Source organism: Gymnoscopelus braueri (genome assembly GCF_963280865.1).
Source record: "Gymnoscopelus braueri genome assembly, chromosome: 22".
NCBI lineage: Eukaryota > Metazoa > Chordata > Actinopteri > Myctophiformes > Myctophidae > Gymnoscopelus > Gymnoscopelus braueri.
Window position 1 is genome coordinate 784,921 of NC_137624.1, and position 15,593 is coordinate 800,513.

At 39.6% G+C, this 15,593-nt stretch overlaps 1 protein-coding gene across 1 annotated transcript; it reads right to left on the reverse strand.

Annotated features, from left to right (window-relative positions):
• Window positions 1-2,201: 2,201 nt before the first annotated feature.
• LOC308078275 (stanniocalcin-like) lies at window positions 2,202-11,673 on the reverse strand (the record flags this gene model as incomplete). Its single annotated transcript, XM_080419397.1, has 5 exons — window positions 2,202-2,493; window positions 3,648-3,751; window positions 4,639-4,746; window positions 8,330-8,472; window positions 11,547-11,673. 5 exons carry the CDS (start codon window positions 11,671-11,673, stop codon window positions 2,202-2,204), a joined length of 774 nt encoding a protein of 257 aa, XP_080275523.1.
• Between the last annotated feature and the right edge of the window lie 3,920 nt (window positions 11,674-15,593).

Here is a 15,593-nt window from a genome sequence, read left to right on the forward strand (position 1 = left end):
AGTTCTTTTCATGGATCACTGTGTGTGTGTGTGTGTGTGTGTGTGTGTGTGTGTGTCAGGGAGAAACTAAAACAAAAGCCAGCAGAACACAATAAAAGTATCTTAAGTCCATTGAAAGCATGAGCGCGTGCACGTGCGCGCGCGTGTGTGTGTGACTGTGTGTGTGGTCGCGGCCGTATGCTTGTGCACAAGCCTGGCTTGTGGCTCCCTCTAGTGTTCCTTCTACACAATTGCTGGGTGGGTGGTAAAAACGAGCGAGCCTTCTTCAATCACCCTGGTTCTCCATTCACCCTGTAACATATATATATAAGGGGCACGGTGGCGCAGTCGGTAGTGCTGTCGCCTCACAGCTAGAAGGTCCTGGGTTCAAAAACATGCAGTAATCCTGGTCACTTTACTGCCTCCCCCTGGTCAGCCGGGGCGCCTGATGGAGGGGAAAGGAACTGGTTGGAATAACGTGTTCCTTCCACGCGCTACGTCCAACCAGGGAAACTCTCCCCTGTCAGGTGACAAGAAGGTCAGTTGGCTCTCATGCATTGAAGGAGGCATGAGTTCGGCCCTGGCCTCCCTAGGTTGGCAGAGGGAAGGTAGTGCCCAGGATTACACAGACAATTGGCACTGGGTGTAAAAAAATAGGGTTGCAAAATCGTGGGATAAAAATTTTAATACAAAAATAAAATAATATATATATTCAAAGATTTGCACACATTTTCACGATTTTTCAAAAATAGCAGATCTACAAGCTTGTAGCGCGGCATCTGCTATTTTTGAATAGCCAAAATTTAAAATAATGCTTTTTAGCTAAAAATCTAAAGATGACACAGATGTGTTCCCGGTCTTAATGGGTTAAGAGATAGATACATATAGATACAAAAGCACACCAGCCAAAATAAACATATAATATAATTTATTTCAAATGTCTGCAGTAGAGTACCAGACTCACGTAAGTAACCATCTCAACATTTCAGACCTTGCATGCATGTACCACTTCTCAAATAATGCAGTAAACTCATTCAACACTGTATACAAGCTTAACCACAAGCCATATTTTCCAAAAAAATAGCACATTATGTAGATCTGCACTTTTTGTTATTTTTTAAGATAAAAAACAACATTTATTTAATATATATATTTTATTAACCAATCATGTGATCATAAGCAATACTCCATACCCCACGGCCAGCGTGGGGCATCAGCTTTTCAACCTCACACCAGATTAAGAATTCATATATAATAATAATAATAATAATAATAATAATAATAATAATAATAATAATAATAATAATACCAGTGTGGCAGCCTTTGACATTAGCATTGTAGGAGAAAATAAATATAATTATAACAAAGCATAATAGGCTTCTATTAAAACAGTCAGATCACCTGGTTAAAAGTCTGACTGACATGAACCTTTGATGGTTAATAGGTAGGTCAAGGTTTATGGCCTATCAATCTTCTGCGATAAAAACATGATCAAAATCCAAACGATGTCCGTTCACCTCATCAAGTAATAGTCCCCAAATAATTACAGGAAAGAATCATGAATCAAACATTTTGCATTTTAAAAACATCGCTTGGCTGTGTGTGTGTGTGTGTGTGTGTGTGTGTGTGTGTGTGTGTGTGTGTGTGTGTGTGTGTGTGTGTGTGTGTGTGTGTGTGTGTGTGTGTGTGTGTAAGCATAGCCTTGAGATTACGTAACAACAATCGCCGTGTAAGCGTGCATAACACCACACAGTAAAAATCTTAAATCCAAATGTTAATTTGATCCCATTTGCAAGAGTGTACAAACGTGTAAGAGTGCACAGATGTACATGTACGTGTACGTATCCATTTGTAAAACAAATTGGCTACATTTACATTTGCTTACATTTGTGCATTTGTACGCTCTCCGAGTTGAAATTAACCTTCAACTATTTTACCGCGTGATATTAAAAGCGTGTATGTGTGTGTGTAAAAAAGTGTACAAAAGTAACCCAATGCAAATGTGACCAAATGGACGGGTCCAAATGGACCGGTCCATTTGGTCACATTTACATTTGCTTACATTTGTGCATTTGTTCGCTCTCCCGAGTCGAAATGAACGCTCGACGATTTTGACCGTGTAACGTTTATAAGCGTGTATGTGTGACCGTATATGTGCGTATCGGTGCGAACAAAAAGAAGCGTGTTCCGTTCCGTTTCTACGTTCTTCATTTCTCTCCCATTTACTGGTCGTCGTCGCTCACGGACCTCTTGCGGGCGAACAGGTGGGTGGGGTCCCTGCCCCGGAAGCTGGGCTGGATGTTGAAAACGGGCATGTTCCTCCAGCTGGCCGGGCTGCTGTGGGCACCGCCGCCGCCGGCGCCGTTGGGGCCGTCGGCGGAGCACGGCTTGTTCTGCACCAGCATGACGAAGCTCTCCATGTCGTCCGTCAGCCGGGAGACGAGGCCCGCCCGGACCGCCGAGACCGTCTGCTCGTCACAGGCCAGCAGGGACTGGAGGAGGGTACCGTAATACCTGGAAAATAAGACACACATTATATATTATAGTCACAGGCCAGCAGGGACTGGAGGAGGGTACCGTAATACCTGGATAAATACGACACACGTTTTATATATATGTATATCGTCACTGTTGGCAGGGAGGGAAGTACCGCAATACCTGGACAATACTTAAGACACACATTAATATTGTCAGTGTTTATTTTGTCGACTAAAAACTACGACGAATAATTTTCTGTCGACTACCTTTTTTTCCACTGAATAGAAACTATACTATAATGACTAAATATACTATACTATAATGACTAAATATACTGACAAGTCCGTAAAAACAATTAAAACGAGACTAAAATCTTAGGGAGGGACTATAGTGGAGAAGAGATCCAGTAGAACAAAGACAAGTCATTTTATGCCTGGCTGCGCGTGGGTGTCACGCTCTGGAAATGGCTGATGTACAACGCATTGTGAGCCTCGTCACTCAAGGGTCCTTCTGGCCGATCCACACGGTCACAACTTTTTTCTGTTCTGGCCCCACAGTGGTGGAATGAACTTCCCACAGATGTCAGGACAGCAGAGTCACTGCCCATCTTTCGCCGCAGGCTGAAAACCCACCTCTTCAGGAAACACTACCCTTCCTCTTTGCCTGGCCTACTTGTTGTTAACTAGTTGTACGAACGCTTGTTTTATTGTTTTGGATCTTGTTTAGTCGATACACTTATTTGTTTTAGCTCCTGCTCATTTGATTTTGCTATTTTGTCTCATCTCATCAAGGAAAAAGGTAGCTGATATATTGCACTTTTACCTTAGCGCTAGGTATACTCTTGGTTGCTTGTTTTTGCAGAAAGACTTCTGGTGATTAGTAGTTTTCGTTCCCTAGCTATGTTGAATGCACTCATTGTAAGTCGCTTTGGATAAAAGTGTCTGCTAAATGACTGTAATGTAATGTAATGTAATGTAAACGGCTATTTTATATATATATATATATTCAAAGATTTGCACACATTTTCAATAAAAAAAAAAAATAGCAGATCTACAAGCTCATAGCGCGGCTATGTGCCGCGCAATGAGCTTGTATATGTGCTATTTTTTAATGTCCAAAGTGTAAAATAATGCTTAAAGTGGTTACACAGATGCGTTACCGGTTTGAAAGGGTTAATGTGTGTTACTCACTTGTTAGGGAAGTGTGCAGGGATCTGAAGCACCTCTCCGATGGCATCAGGGTTGGTGCGCGCCACCGTGCAGATGTCCAGACTGTTGTAACACTGTTCCTGGACCTACAGTGTTGGATTGATTGATTGAATACTTTAACGTACCACGTGCTGTTTACTTTGTAAACAGCACGTGGTACAGTCAAGACATGAAGGCTAAAAGGATAAACACAGAAAAAAGTCCTGGGGACTCGTTTCCTTCGTGGTCCTATGTAGTCAATTAATAAACATAGAACATACAAATAACACAATAAAACAATGATGCATGTCATCAACAAATACAAAACACTATATCGTTGATGTCCGGCAGAAACCAGCTAACTCCATTTTGACGCTTTTGCATTTGTTTCCATAAATCAGGGCCATTGAACACCCTTTATGTCTGTGTGTTGGTATAAAAAAAAATTGAGCCAATGAAAAGCGTTAAAAAGCGCTTCTGACAAAACCAGCTAACTCCATTGGAGTTAGCTGGTTTTGCTGACTCCAGGCTCCACCCCCTTTTGACCTCCAACCTCATTATGAGCGTGGAGGTCCATTCAGCTGTTCTTATTAATGAAGAACAAAACCTTCTAACTGAAAAATGAACATTTTGGAGTTAGCTGGTTTCTGCAACCACTAATAATATTAGTGGTTGCAGGAGTGCATGAGTGCATGTTGCATCTCAACGTTTGAAGGAGTGAGGCGCCAGCTCCTTACTCGGGCGTCCCACAGGGTTCAAGTCCACTGCTGCCAACTGTGCACCGTTCAAGTTGCATACTGATAAGCAGAGACTAGGATATTATCCATCACTAGTTATAATCTACTTCGAAATTGCATATAATACTTGACTTGGAAACTTGGTGTGTGTGTGTGTGTGTGTGTGTGTGTGTGTGTGTGTGTGTGTGTGTGTGTGTGTGTGTGTGTGTGTGTGTGTGTGTGTGTGTGTGTGTGTGTGTGTGTGTGTGTGCATTTACCTCAGCGATCATGGTCTGGAATAAGTTACAGCGTCGGATGGTTTGGAACACTTTCTGAGTGACTCCCTGAGCGATGCAGCGAAGACTTTCCTTCACAAACGTCTTACCCTGTAGGAAGAACACACAGCATAGTTACTGTATATGAAACCTGTATTCAACTTAGTTACTGTATATGAAACATGTATTCAACTTAGTTACTAGATATGAAACCTGTATTCAACTTAGTTACTGTATATGAAACCTGTATTCAACTTAGTTACTGACTAAAACAATCCCTAGTGGGAATGTGCATGCAGAATTTCACGGAAGTCACACGCTGTGTTCATGATTTGAGGCATTTTGTTCAAAACGGCGCACTCCTGCAAACTTTGGAAGGCAATCTTAGCCAATCAGGATGGAATATGAAAAATCCGACTGACCCGTTTGGTTTAATGACTATAGAGATACGGTGTAGCAATGTGCGTGCAAAATCTGTAGGAGTAATATCAAAAACTGTGTTTTAGTTATAATCTACTTCGGCCTGGCGGAGACAATAATATCTCAAACGTATCAATAGGAACAAAGTAATCCAGCTTCACGCCATGCTGACCTTTGTTCCATACATAAGGTGCACACATGCTGAAGGCTGTATTTTCTAGCTTTGTTCTGGAACCGTTCAACATAACAGTGGTGTAAAGTAACTAAGTACATTATCTTAAGTACTGTACTTAATTACAATTTTGAGGTATTTGTACTTTACTTGAGTATTTCCAATTTCCAATACTTTTACTTCTACTCCACTACATCTCAGAGGCAAATATTGTACTTTTACTCCTCTACAATTATTTGAAAGCTTTACTTACTAGTTACTTTGCAGATATAAATATATTACATTATAAAACATACATTAACCACTTTGGCCCCATTTTATACCTAGGCTATTTGAAAATAGCCGATCTACAAGCTCACAACGCGTTGCGACGCGTTGTGAGCTTGTAGATCTGCTATTGTCAAACATTGTAGTACTTTTACTTTTGGTACTTTAAGTACATTTTGATACCAATACTTTTGTACTTATACTCAAGTAAACTCAAGTAAATGTTGAATTCCGGACTTTTACCGGTAACAGAGTACTTCTACATTGCAGTGTTGATACTTTTACTTAAGTAAAACATTTGAGTACTTTTTCCACCACTGCAGCATAATGGCCCTGTCTGGTTGTGATCATGATCATAGACATATAAAGGTAGACGCCTCCTCTGGCTTTGAAGCGTCTGTATGGCGGACGCGCTTCCGCTTCTAGGGTGGCAGCTGGAAATTTCCGCGTGCGTCACAGAAGGGGGCGTTCAGTAGGCCAATCAGAGGCAGGTGGGGGCGGGACAACTACATTCTGACAAGTCCTGGAAAAGACGCGCTGTGGTTGGCCAGTAGTCAACACGCTGTGATTGGCCAGTGCCCGTTCCCCCCGGAAATATGGCGGCCACCATACCAAACAGGTCGATCCAACGAACTGCAGAGGCCAATGAGGTATCTAGGTTTCAATATCTATGATCATGATGACTTGAGCCTCTGATAGACCAGCCATTCCGAACCTGTGGTTCGGTGCCCACTGGTGGGCCGTGAGGATATAAAAATAATTAAACACTGAGATTTTAATAATTACTATAACATTAATATAATATATATATATATACATTTCCCCTTAAAAACCTTGAAAAATTAGTTGCAACTGAAAGTATACTATGTTGGTTACATTGATCCGAGCCAGAACACAATGGATTGATTGATCATTAAAATAAACATAGATGTAATTAAAATGCTCTTAAAATGCACACAGCCCACCCATCTGGCCACTTACAGTAAGTGGTCAGATGGGTGGGCCGCGGACGCTTTTCAAGCGAGCCCCTGATTCCATTATGGTTTGGGGAAAGCGCTGTGACAGACAGGAGGAGCCTGATGGCCAGACCAACACATTCTCACAGATAGGCGATAGTTATTGCCTCTCCGTCATTTTCACTCCCTAAAGCGTCACTATAGACGAATCCACAGAGCCGCTGCCTGTAGCTGCGGTGTCGCGGTGCGGAGCGGCACCCGCTTGACACCGCAGTTATGATTGCCGTTCTGTGGATTCGTCTATAGGACAAAAAAACAACAACTAAAAGGCATGCATTAGAGCTTCGAATACTACTCGCATCGGATGTTTAGCCAGCCTCAGTGGCTTACCTGGTAGCAGCGCCTGGCTAGTAACCAGATTCTCCTGTGATCGAATTCCACCGGGGGAATGACGTTTGTATTCTCTCTCCGATTTTTGTGAGGTTAGGATTAGGGTTAGGTATATTTTGGTGTGGTTGAGGTTAGGCATAGTTTTGTCAACAATCGATGTCGCCATGGCGTCCCACCATGTCAAAACATGACTTTCAGTGCGTCCCGCCATGTCAAAACTTGAAGTTTCAGGGCTACTGACAACGCTGCAAAATGTGACGCCTTGGGAGTGAGAACGGGTTGGTCAGGTGGTTTAGCCAGTAGTGCTTTGTAAACAAACAGTGTGATATTCTGTTTCCTTCTGAAAACAAGTGAAAACCACCCTACCAAATGATATAGAGCATCGCAGTTCCCGCCCACTTCCTGGTTCCACTTCAAAACACTCAATGCATTTTTCCCATTGACATTTCCAAAAATATTTATATCAATTAATTTAAGCCTAGAATCAAGCCATCCAGGGTCCTGGTGAATCATGACCATGAAACATTTTTTTCTGTGATTTTTTTTATTTTATATTTAATTATTTGATATACTATATTTAATAAATACCCTTTGTTTTGCCGTTTTCAAAAAAGTTTTTTCACAGAATCAAACGTTTTATGGTCATGATTCACCAGGACCCTGGATGGCTTGATTCTAGGCTTAAATTAATTGATATAAATATTTTTGGAAATGTCAATGGGAAAAATGCATTGAGTATTTTGCAGTGGAACCCGGAAGGGGCGGGAACTGCGATGCTCTATAGGGCATAGCAGTGGGGGCCATTTTGTGGTGCCACAGAGAGAAAACCCATACATTTTTCATTTAATTCATTCATTTATATGAATGATTTTTTAATTTATTTAATAAATACCCTTTATTTTATTTACACAGAATCAAATCTTTTATGGCCATGATTCACTAGGAACCTGGTTGGCTTGGTTCCAGGCATAAAATGATGTATATAAATATTTAAGGAAATCTCTATGGGAAGAAATTCATGGGTTTTCTATCTGTGGGACCATATAGTGTAGATAAGAGGTTTCTGCCCGACAGCAACGATATCAAACTAGAGGGCCTTGAAATGAAAAAGATTGAGAAACACTGATGTAATAAAAGCCCCTGTATAATATACATAATATAATATACAGCATGTATAAGAGGCTGATTCTACAAATGCCTTATAAATCAGTAGTTCTCAAACTTTTTCGTGCCAAGGAACCCCCAAAATGATATGTAGTTGGTCGCGGACCCTCATCTGAAAAGGGTTTGTGCCAGATTTTGTTCAAAAATTCAAAATTATTCAAAAAATATATAACTATAATTGTGTGGGTCCTTGGCATGAAGACGTTTGAGAACCACTGATATAGTAACATACGTTTTTCAGAAAACTGTTAGGATTTAGAAGACATTTTTAGAATCAGCCTCAGGTCTTAATGGGTTAATACGAGAGACAGAGAGAATTAAAGACCTGGGTGTTGAAGGTAGCAGCGGTGTGCAGGAACAGCTGGCAGATGTCATGCATGCCGTCGGTGTCACAGGTGGAGTTCTCCAGACAGGCGAACACCCCACAGCCCACTGCCACCGCACCGTTCAGACACTTGGCCACGTCGTCTACACACACACGCACACGCACACGCACAGGTTATAGGTTCACACTAGCAAAAAGACTGGAATGACAAATGAAACCTGCTTTTTACTTTTAGAAGAAAAAAAAAGATAAACAAATAAAATTGCTGATCTACAAGCTCACAACATGTCGCATCGCGACGTGTTGGGAGCTTGTAGATCAGCATTTTTTTTTTTGCATTTTTTGCATTTTTTTTTTTGCAATGTCCGAATGCACATATCCGATCTGATCTCTTGCAAGTGTGGGCAGTTCTTGAGAAATAAATCAGATTTTGTCTGCAGTGTGAACCAAGACCAGATATCACTCCAGTTCTTAGATCGTTTAAACTGGCTCCCTGTATGTCAAAGCACGGATTTCAGCTACTATACTTATAAAGCACTGAATGAGCACTGAATGGTTTAGGGCCAAAATACATTTTTTCTGATCTTGTGCTTATGTGCTCTATCATGAACCATCCAGCCCTCTCAGGTCATCTGGGAAAGGTCTGCTTTCTGACCCCACAATAACTGAACTCAGTGTTGCCAAGTCTGCTTATTCTAAGCAACTTTGGGCTAGTTTTTTCTGTAGTGGCTTTTACATACAGTATTGCTAGTTTGCGGGTTGCGTTTTTTTGGGCTTGTTTCCAACGTGCAGTTGCTTATTTGGGCTTCCTTCCTTTAAACCAGCAGTGGTTCTCAAATATTTTCATGTCAAGGACCCCCAAATTAATAGGTCTATTCATATTTGCCCATGGACCCCCATCTTTTAAAATAGAATGGTGCACGATTTGTTGTCAAATCTTTGAAAATAATTCCAAATCGTTTTTTCCTCCAAGGTTTTTTGAAAATAGCAGAGCGCATCGCAGCGCGTTGTGATCTTGTAGATCGGCTAATTTTCAAATAGTCGACGTATTCATTTCAAGTGGTAAAACTGTCCGCTTGTCCGTTTTTTGTAGGTATTGCTATCTGGCAACACTGGTTGACCTGCCTTGTTGTTGTTGAAATGTGTGATAGAAATAAACGTGCCATATGCCAAATAACACAATAAAAGTGTTGTTTTGTTGAGACTAATAACAGAAAAACTCCCATTTCAGCTGGAGCTCTTCCCAGCTGATGTTATTACCCTTCACAGTAACGTGCAAACACAGCAGAGAGAATCTGAGATGTTGTGACAGAAAGGATGTATGTATGTCAACCATGTGTGTGTGTGTGTGTGTGTGTGTGTGTGTGTGTGTGTGTGTGTGTGTCCACGATCTGTGTTGCCAGATTTAGTGAGAGAAACAAGTGGCCGGGTCCACAAAAACAAGCCCAAAATAGTAATAGCCGATGTACAAGCTCACAACGCGTCACAAGTTGCAACTGTGTTATTATAAATACAATAAAAAAGAAAAGTAAATGAATGAATGAATAAAGAATTGAAATATATGCATTCTTTTGTTTACACTTAAACACCAAAAATCTTGTATGGGGGTCCCTGGCACAAAATATTTTCAGATGGGTTCTGCAGCCAAAGACATATTAATTTGGGGGTCTTTGACATGAAAACCTTTGAGAACCACTGGTTTAAACATGAGGAAGCAAGCCCAAAAAAGCAGTCTACACTTTAGAAAAGAGCCCCAAAAAACCTGCAACTATCAACATTTACAATAAGTGACTTTACAGGAAAACAAGCTTAAAGTCGCTTAGAATTAGCAGACTTGGCAACACTGGTCAGTACCAACACATATTTGGTGGTGGTGCTACCACACACACACACACACACACACACACACACACACACACACACACACACACACACACACACACACACACACACACACACACACACACACACACACACACACACACACACACACACTTCTTTATTCTGTATAGTAGGGCTACACACTTCTTTATTCTGTATAGTAGGGCTATACTCTATGTGCACAACCTACCCACATCTCTTATTTGTTTTCATTTCACAATAAATGTTTCACATCATGCCAATAATAAAGCCCCTTTGCATTGAATTTGCATTTTTTAATGCTATGTTGATGAATTGAAAACATAGGACCAGGATGGATTAAGTCGCCAGGACTTTTTTGTGTTATCCTTTTAGCCCTTTAGCATTTCTGTCTAATAAAATATTCATCAATCAATCAATCCCTAATAGATGGTTCCTCTCTAGCCCACTGTTTCCCAAACAGTGGACCCATGTTTGGAGCGTCAACCAATGTTTATGGGTCGCGAGTAAAATATCCCCTTTTTGCCTACATACAAATTAAAAATAAATTATTTCGAAAGATTTAAAAAAGTTCAAACTAAGAAAGTCACAACTTTAACAATTAAAAACTATTTCAAAATGTGTTCTAAAGTATTTCACAAATAAACATTTTAAAAATAAAATCATTTCCATAAACAAACAAAAAAAAGATTTGAAGAAGTAGTGAAAATAGCAAATATTTTATGGAAATAATTAGATTTTTTTAGCTTGTAGATCTGCTATTTTCACAGATGTGGGTCCCGAGCCCAAAAAGTTTGAGAACCACTGCTCCTGTCTCTCTAAGACTCTTAGAGTAGTAGCCCTGAAACATGATTGTCATACCATGACATGGAACCGATTGTTTCTGGTTTTCGATTTTTTTAACATTTACAGCTCTCACATGTACACAAACGTTCATATTTCAAATATAAAGTTTCTGAACCCCGAGCCACGGATGTTAAAAGTTGAGCCGGACCACGATAAGTACCCGTATCTCCCGTATTGTTCAATAAAAAGCATTTTAATCCGATCGGCGGGCATTTTCTGTACATTTTTTTTAATGATGTAGCAGAGTGCAAATACACCTCCCAACCGGTGGTGTCGCAGAGTTGAAAGCATCGGAGAAAATTCAGAGAAAATGGCCGGCAATCGGATTAAAAAGCTTTTTATTGAATAATACAGAATATACGGGTACTTAGACCTTTTGCGGCTCAACTTGATACATCCGTGGCATGGGGATCAGCACTTTATATTTGAATTCTGAACGTTTATGTAGATGTAGCAGTTATGTGAACCATGGCTACAGTCTCTCATATAGTAGTAATAGTAGGCTACTCACTCGGGCTGTTGGCAGAGAAGCGTGCCCGGCGTGGAGCCGCCTCCTCCGGGCTCTGCAGCTCGAAGCCAGCAGCGGTGCTGCTCAGCAGCAGCACGAAGAACGAGACGAGACAGGACGATGCAAACATGTTCTCTCCGGTGTGACAATGCAATGACGGCTGTTTCTTTCTTGCTAGTTGCTCTCGATGTTGTTGCTGATGCTGGTGGAGGAGGTCTGCTGCTGTTTATATGGAGATGCGAGCAGCCTGCATAGACCGGCCCCTTAGAGGGGAACAGCCAATCAGCCAGTGGTGGAAAAAGTACTCAAATTCTTCACTTAAGTAAAAGTACCAATACTGCAATATAGAAATACTCTGTTACAAGTAAAAGTCCGTAATTAAACATTTACTTGAGTAAAAGTACAAAAGTATTGGAATCAAAATGTACTTAAAGTACCTAAAGTAAAAGTACTAAAATCATTTGAAAATAGCAGATCTACAAGCTCACAACGCGTCACAATGCCACACGTTGTGAGCTTGTAGATTGGCTTTTTTCAAATAGTCTAGGTATAAAATAGGGGTTCATGTATGTTTTATAATGTAATTATTACATTATAAAACATACATGAACCCCTATTTTATATATCTGAAAAGTAACTAGTAACTAGAGTTTTCAAATAATTAGTAAAAGTACAATATTTGCCTCTGAGATGTAGTGGAGTAGAAGTAAAAGTACAGAAAATGAGAAATACTGCAGTAAAGTAAAAATGTCTCAAAAGTGTACAGCCTACAGTACTAGAGTAAATGTAGCCTACTTAGTTACTTTACACCAGTGGTTCTCGAAGTGGGGTCCGGGGACCCCCGGGGGTCCTTAAGGGAGCTCCAGGGGGTCCCCAGCGAAATTATAGATAGGAACCAAATGGACCCTTATGGGTCTGTAACTCTGTACAGCCCTAACGGGTCCATTTGGTTCCATTTGTACAATCTCAGAGTTAAATTAACATTGATTTTACAATATAAATTGGGGTCCCAGAGATAGAAATGCCATTAACTGGGGGTCCGTAGCCTAATGCATGTCAAACTGGGGGTCCTTGAAATTAAAATGTTTGGGAATCACTGCTAGAGCAGTAAAACATCTTCTCTTATGGGGGTCCCTGGCATATATTTTCAAATGGGGGTCTGTGAGCTAATAAGTGTCAATTTGGGGGTCCTTGACATGAAAAAGTTTGAGAAGCACTGCTTTACACCACTGCAATCAGCAGGTTGCACCCTATGTGGAGACATCCAATCAGCAGGGCCGTTGAGACGCAATTGTATTTCGTCCGTACATGGTGTCCCATGGCATTGTATCAATTCTCCAATTCAATCTTTATTTCAGACCCAGGAGGTTCCATATCGCAATTAAAACACATTAAAATAACAGAAAGGAAAAAGAAAATGCAAATAGCCAGTGGAAAGTGACTATGTACTCAAGTACATGTACTGTACTTAAGTACAGTTTTGAGGTAGGCCTATTTCTACTTTACCTGAGTGTTTCCAGTTTCCAATACTTTTACTTCTACTCCACTCCATCTCAGAGGCAAATATTATATTTTACTCCACTACAAGTATTTGAAAACTTGAGTTACTAGTTACTTTGTAGATTTTGATTATTATTACAAAACATACAGTAACCACTTCAGCCCTATATACATTTCGGCCATTTGAAAATAGCCGATGTACAAGCTCACAATGCGTAGCGATTTGTATACATTTCAAAACTTGAAATGGGACATTTTGCATAATGACTACTACTTTTACTTTTGGTACTTTAAGTACATTTTGATGCCAATACTTTTATACTTTTACTCAAGTACATTTTGAATTATGTACTTTTACTTGTAACAGAGTATTTCTACATTGCAGTATAGATACTTTTACTTACTGTAAGTAAAAAAAAGTTGTACTTTTCCCACCACTGCAAATAGTCCACATTGTTCATTTTCTGACATATAAACATGTGTGCCAATGGTTCCACAGTCTAGAGAAGACCCAATTACTAGGCTATAATCAATGACAGTATTGATTATGTTGAATGAAAGCAATTCCAAAATGAGCCTTTTTACCATGGATTTCTACTACAGTACACTATACCACTACACTATACTGTATATTATCTTAACATTCTTATATTATACCATTATATACTGTATACACATTATTGTTGTACTATATTATATTATCATATACTATCTTACACTATTATATTTGCTACTATTGTTATTGTTACTACTTGTATCTCTTTCTGTCTCTCCTCTGTCTCTCCTCTGCCTCTCCCTCTCTCTCTCTTCTTTCCCCCCGACACGGTCGAGGCAGAAGGCCCCCACCCTAGAGCCTAGGGTCTGCCTGACGTTTCTTCCAGTTACGGGGGAGTTTTTCGTTGCCACTGTCGCAAAATTGCTTGCTCAGGGTGGGACTGTCGGGTCTCTTCTCTACATGTAAAGTGTCTTGACAACTTGTTGTGATTTGACACTTTAATAAAATTGAATTGAATTGAATTGAATTGAATTTTGGCCTATTATTCTTATATTTTTTTCATGAAGCCTGTTTTCATTAAAAGCCTATTTTCTTTTGCAATTGAACCCATTACAAAAAACTTTCTTTTGAAATAGCTATTTATATATATATATATATATATATATATAGCAGATATATATAGCAGATATAAATAGCAGATCTACAACGCGACGCATTGTGAGCTTGTAGATCTGCTATTTTCAAATGGTCGAAATGTATATAGGGCTGAAGTGGTTAATGTGTGTTTTGTAATAATAATCAAAATCTACAAAGTAACTAGTAACTAAAGTTTTCAAAGAATTGTAGTGGAGTAAAAGTAAAATATTTGCCTTTGAAAAGTAGTGGAGTTGAAGTAAAGTATTGAAACTTGGAAATACTCAAGTGAAGTAAAAATACCCCCAAAAATTACTTAAGTACTGTACCTTTACTGAGTAAATGTATGTAGTTACTTTACACCATTGATGGCAGCTTCCATTATAGCCTACTAAGTGTTACTTTGATACTTTAAGCCAAGGCTTTTTTATTAATTTTTTGGGGTGAAAATTGAAAAAAGAAATTTGTAGGCTACTTTTTAAAGTTTTCTCAGCTCTAAAAATAGAATGCCGGCCCTACGAATCGGAAAGGATCTCTTCCTGTTACGTTGCCATGCGGGGGATTGTAATTCAAGGCACGCTTTGCCGTTTTTCCAGTGTAGCTCAGTCATGCAGAACCAATGATCAATGAGAGTGAACACCAGAGAATGACTGTCCTCCACCAGCCCTGTGGAATGTAAACCAGCAGTGGTGTAAAGTAACTAAGTATATTTACTCAAGTACTATACTTAAGTACAATTTTGAGGTACTTCTACTACTTCTAATTTCCAAATTTCTATATTTTCACTTCTACTCCACTACATCTCAGAGGCAATTATTGTACTTTTACTCCACTACAATTATTTGAAAACTTTAGTTACTTTGCAGATATACATTATTATATTGTAAAACATACATTAACCACTTTAGCCCTATTTTATTCACAGCGCTATTTTCATTACATTTAGTACTTTTACTTTTGGTACTTTAAGTACATTTTGATACCAATACTTTTGTACTTTTACTCAAGTCCATTTTGAATTCCGGACTTTTACTTGTAACAGAGTACTTCTACATTGCAGTATTGATACTTTTACTTAAGTAAAACATTTGAGTACTTTTTCCACCACTGTAAACCAGTGCTTCTCAAAGTGGGGTCCGGGGACCCCCAGTGTGGGCCTTGAGGTGGTTCCAGGGGGTCCCCAGTTGAAATGTGTTAATATAGCAACAATATAGTATGTTTTACACTTTAACTCTTTGATTTTATTGATACCTTTGGCTATCAATTAAATAAAATAAAATAAAATAAAACTTGAAAAGAATGTGATATATTTGGAATACCTTTGAAACATTTTAACAACCCAAATCTTGTATTATATGGGGATCCCAGGCACACAAAACATTTTCAGATGGGGGTCTGCAGCCAGATACATATTAATTTGG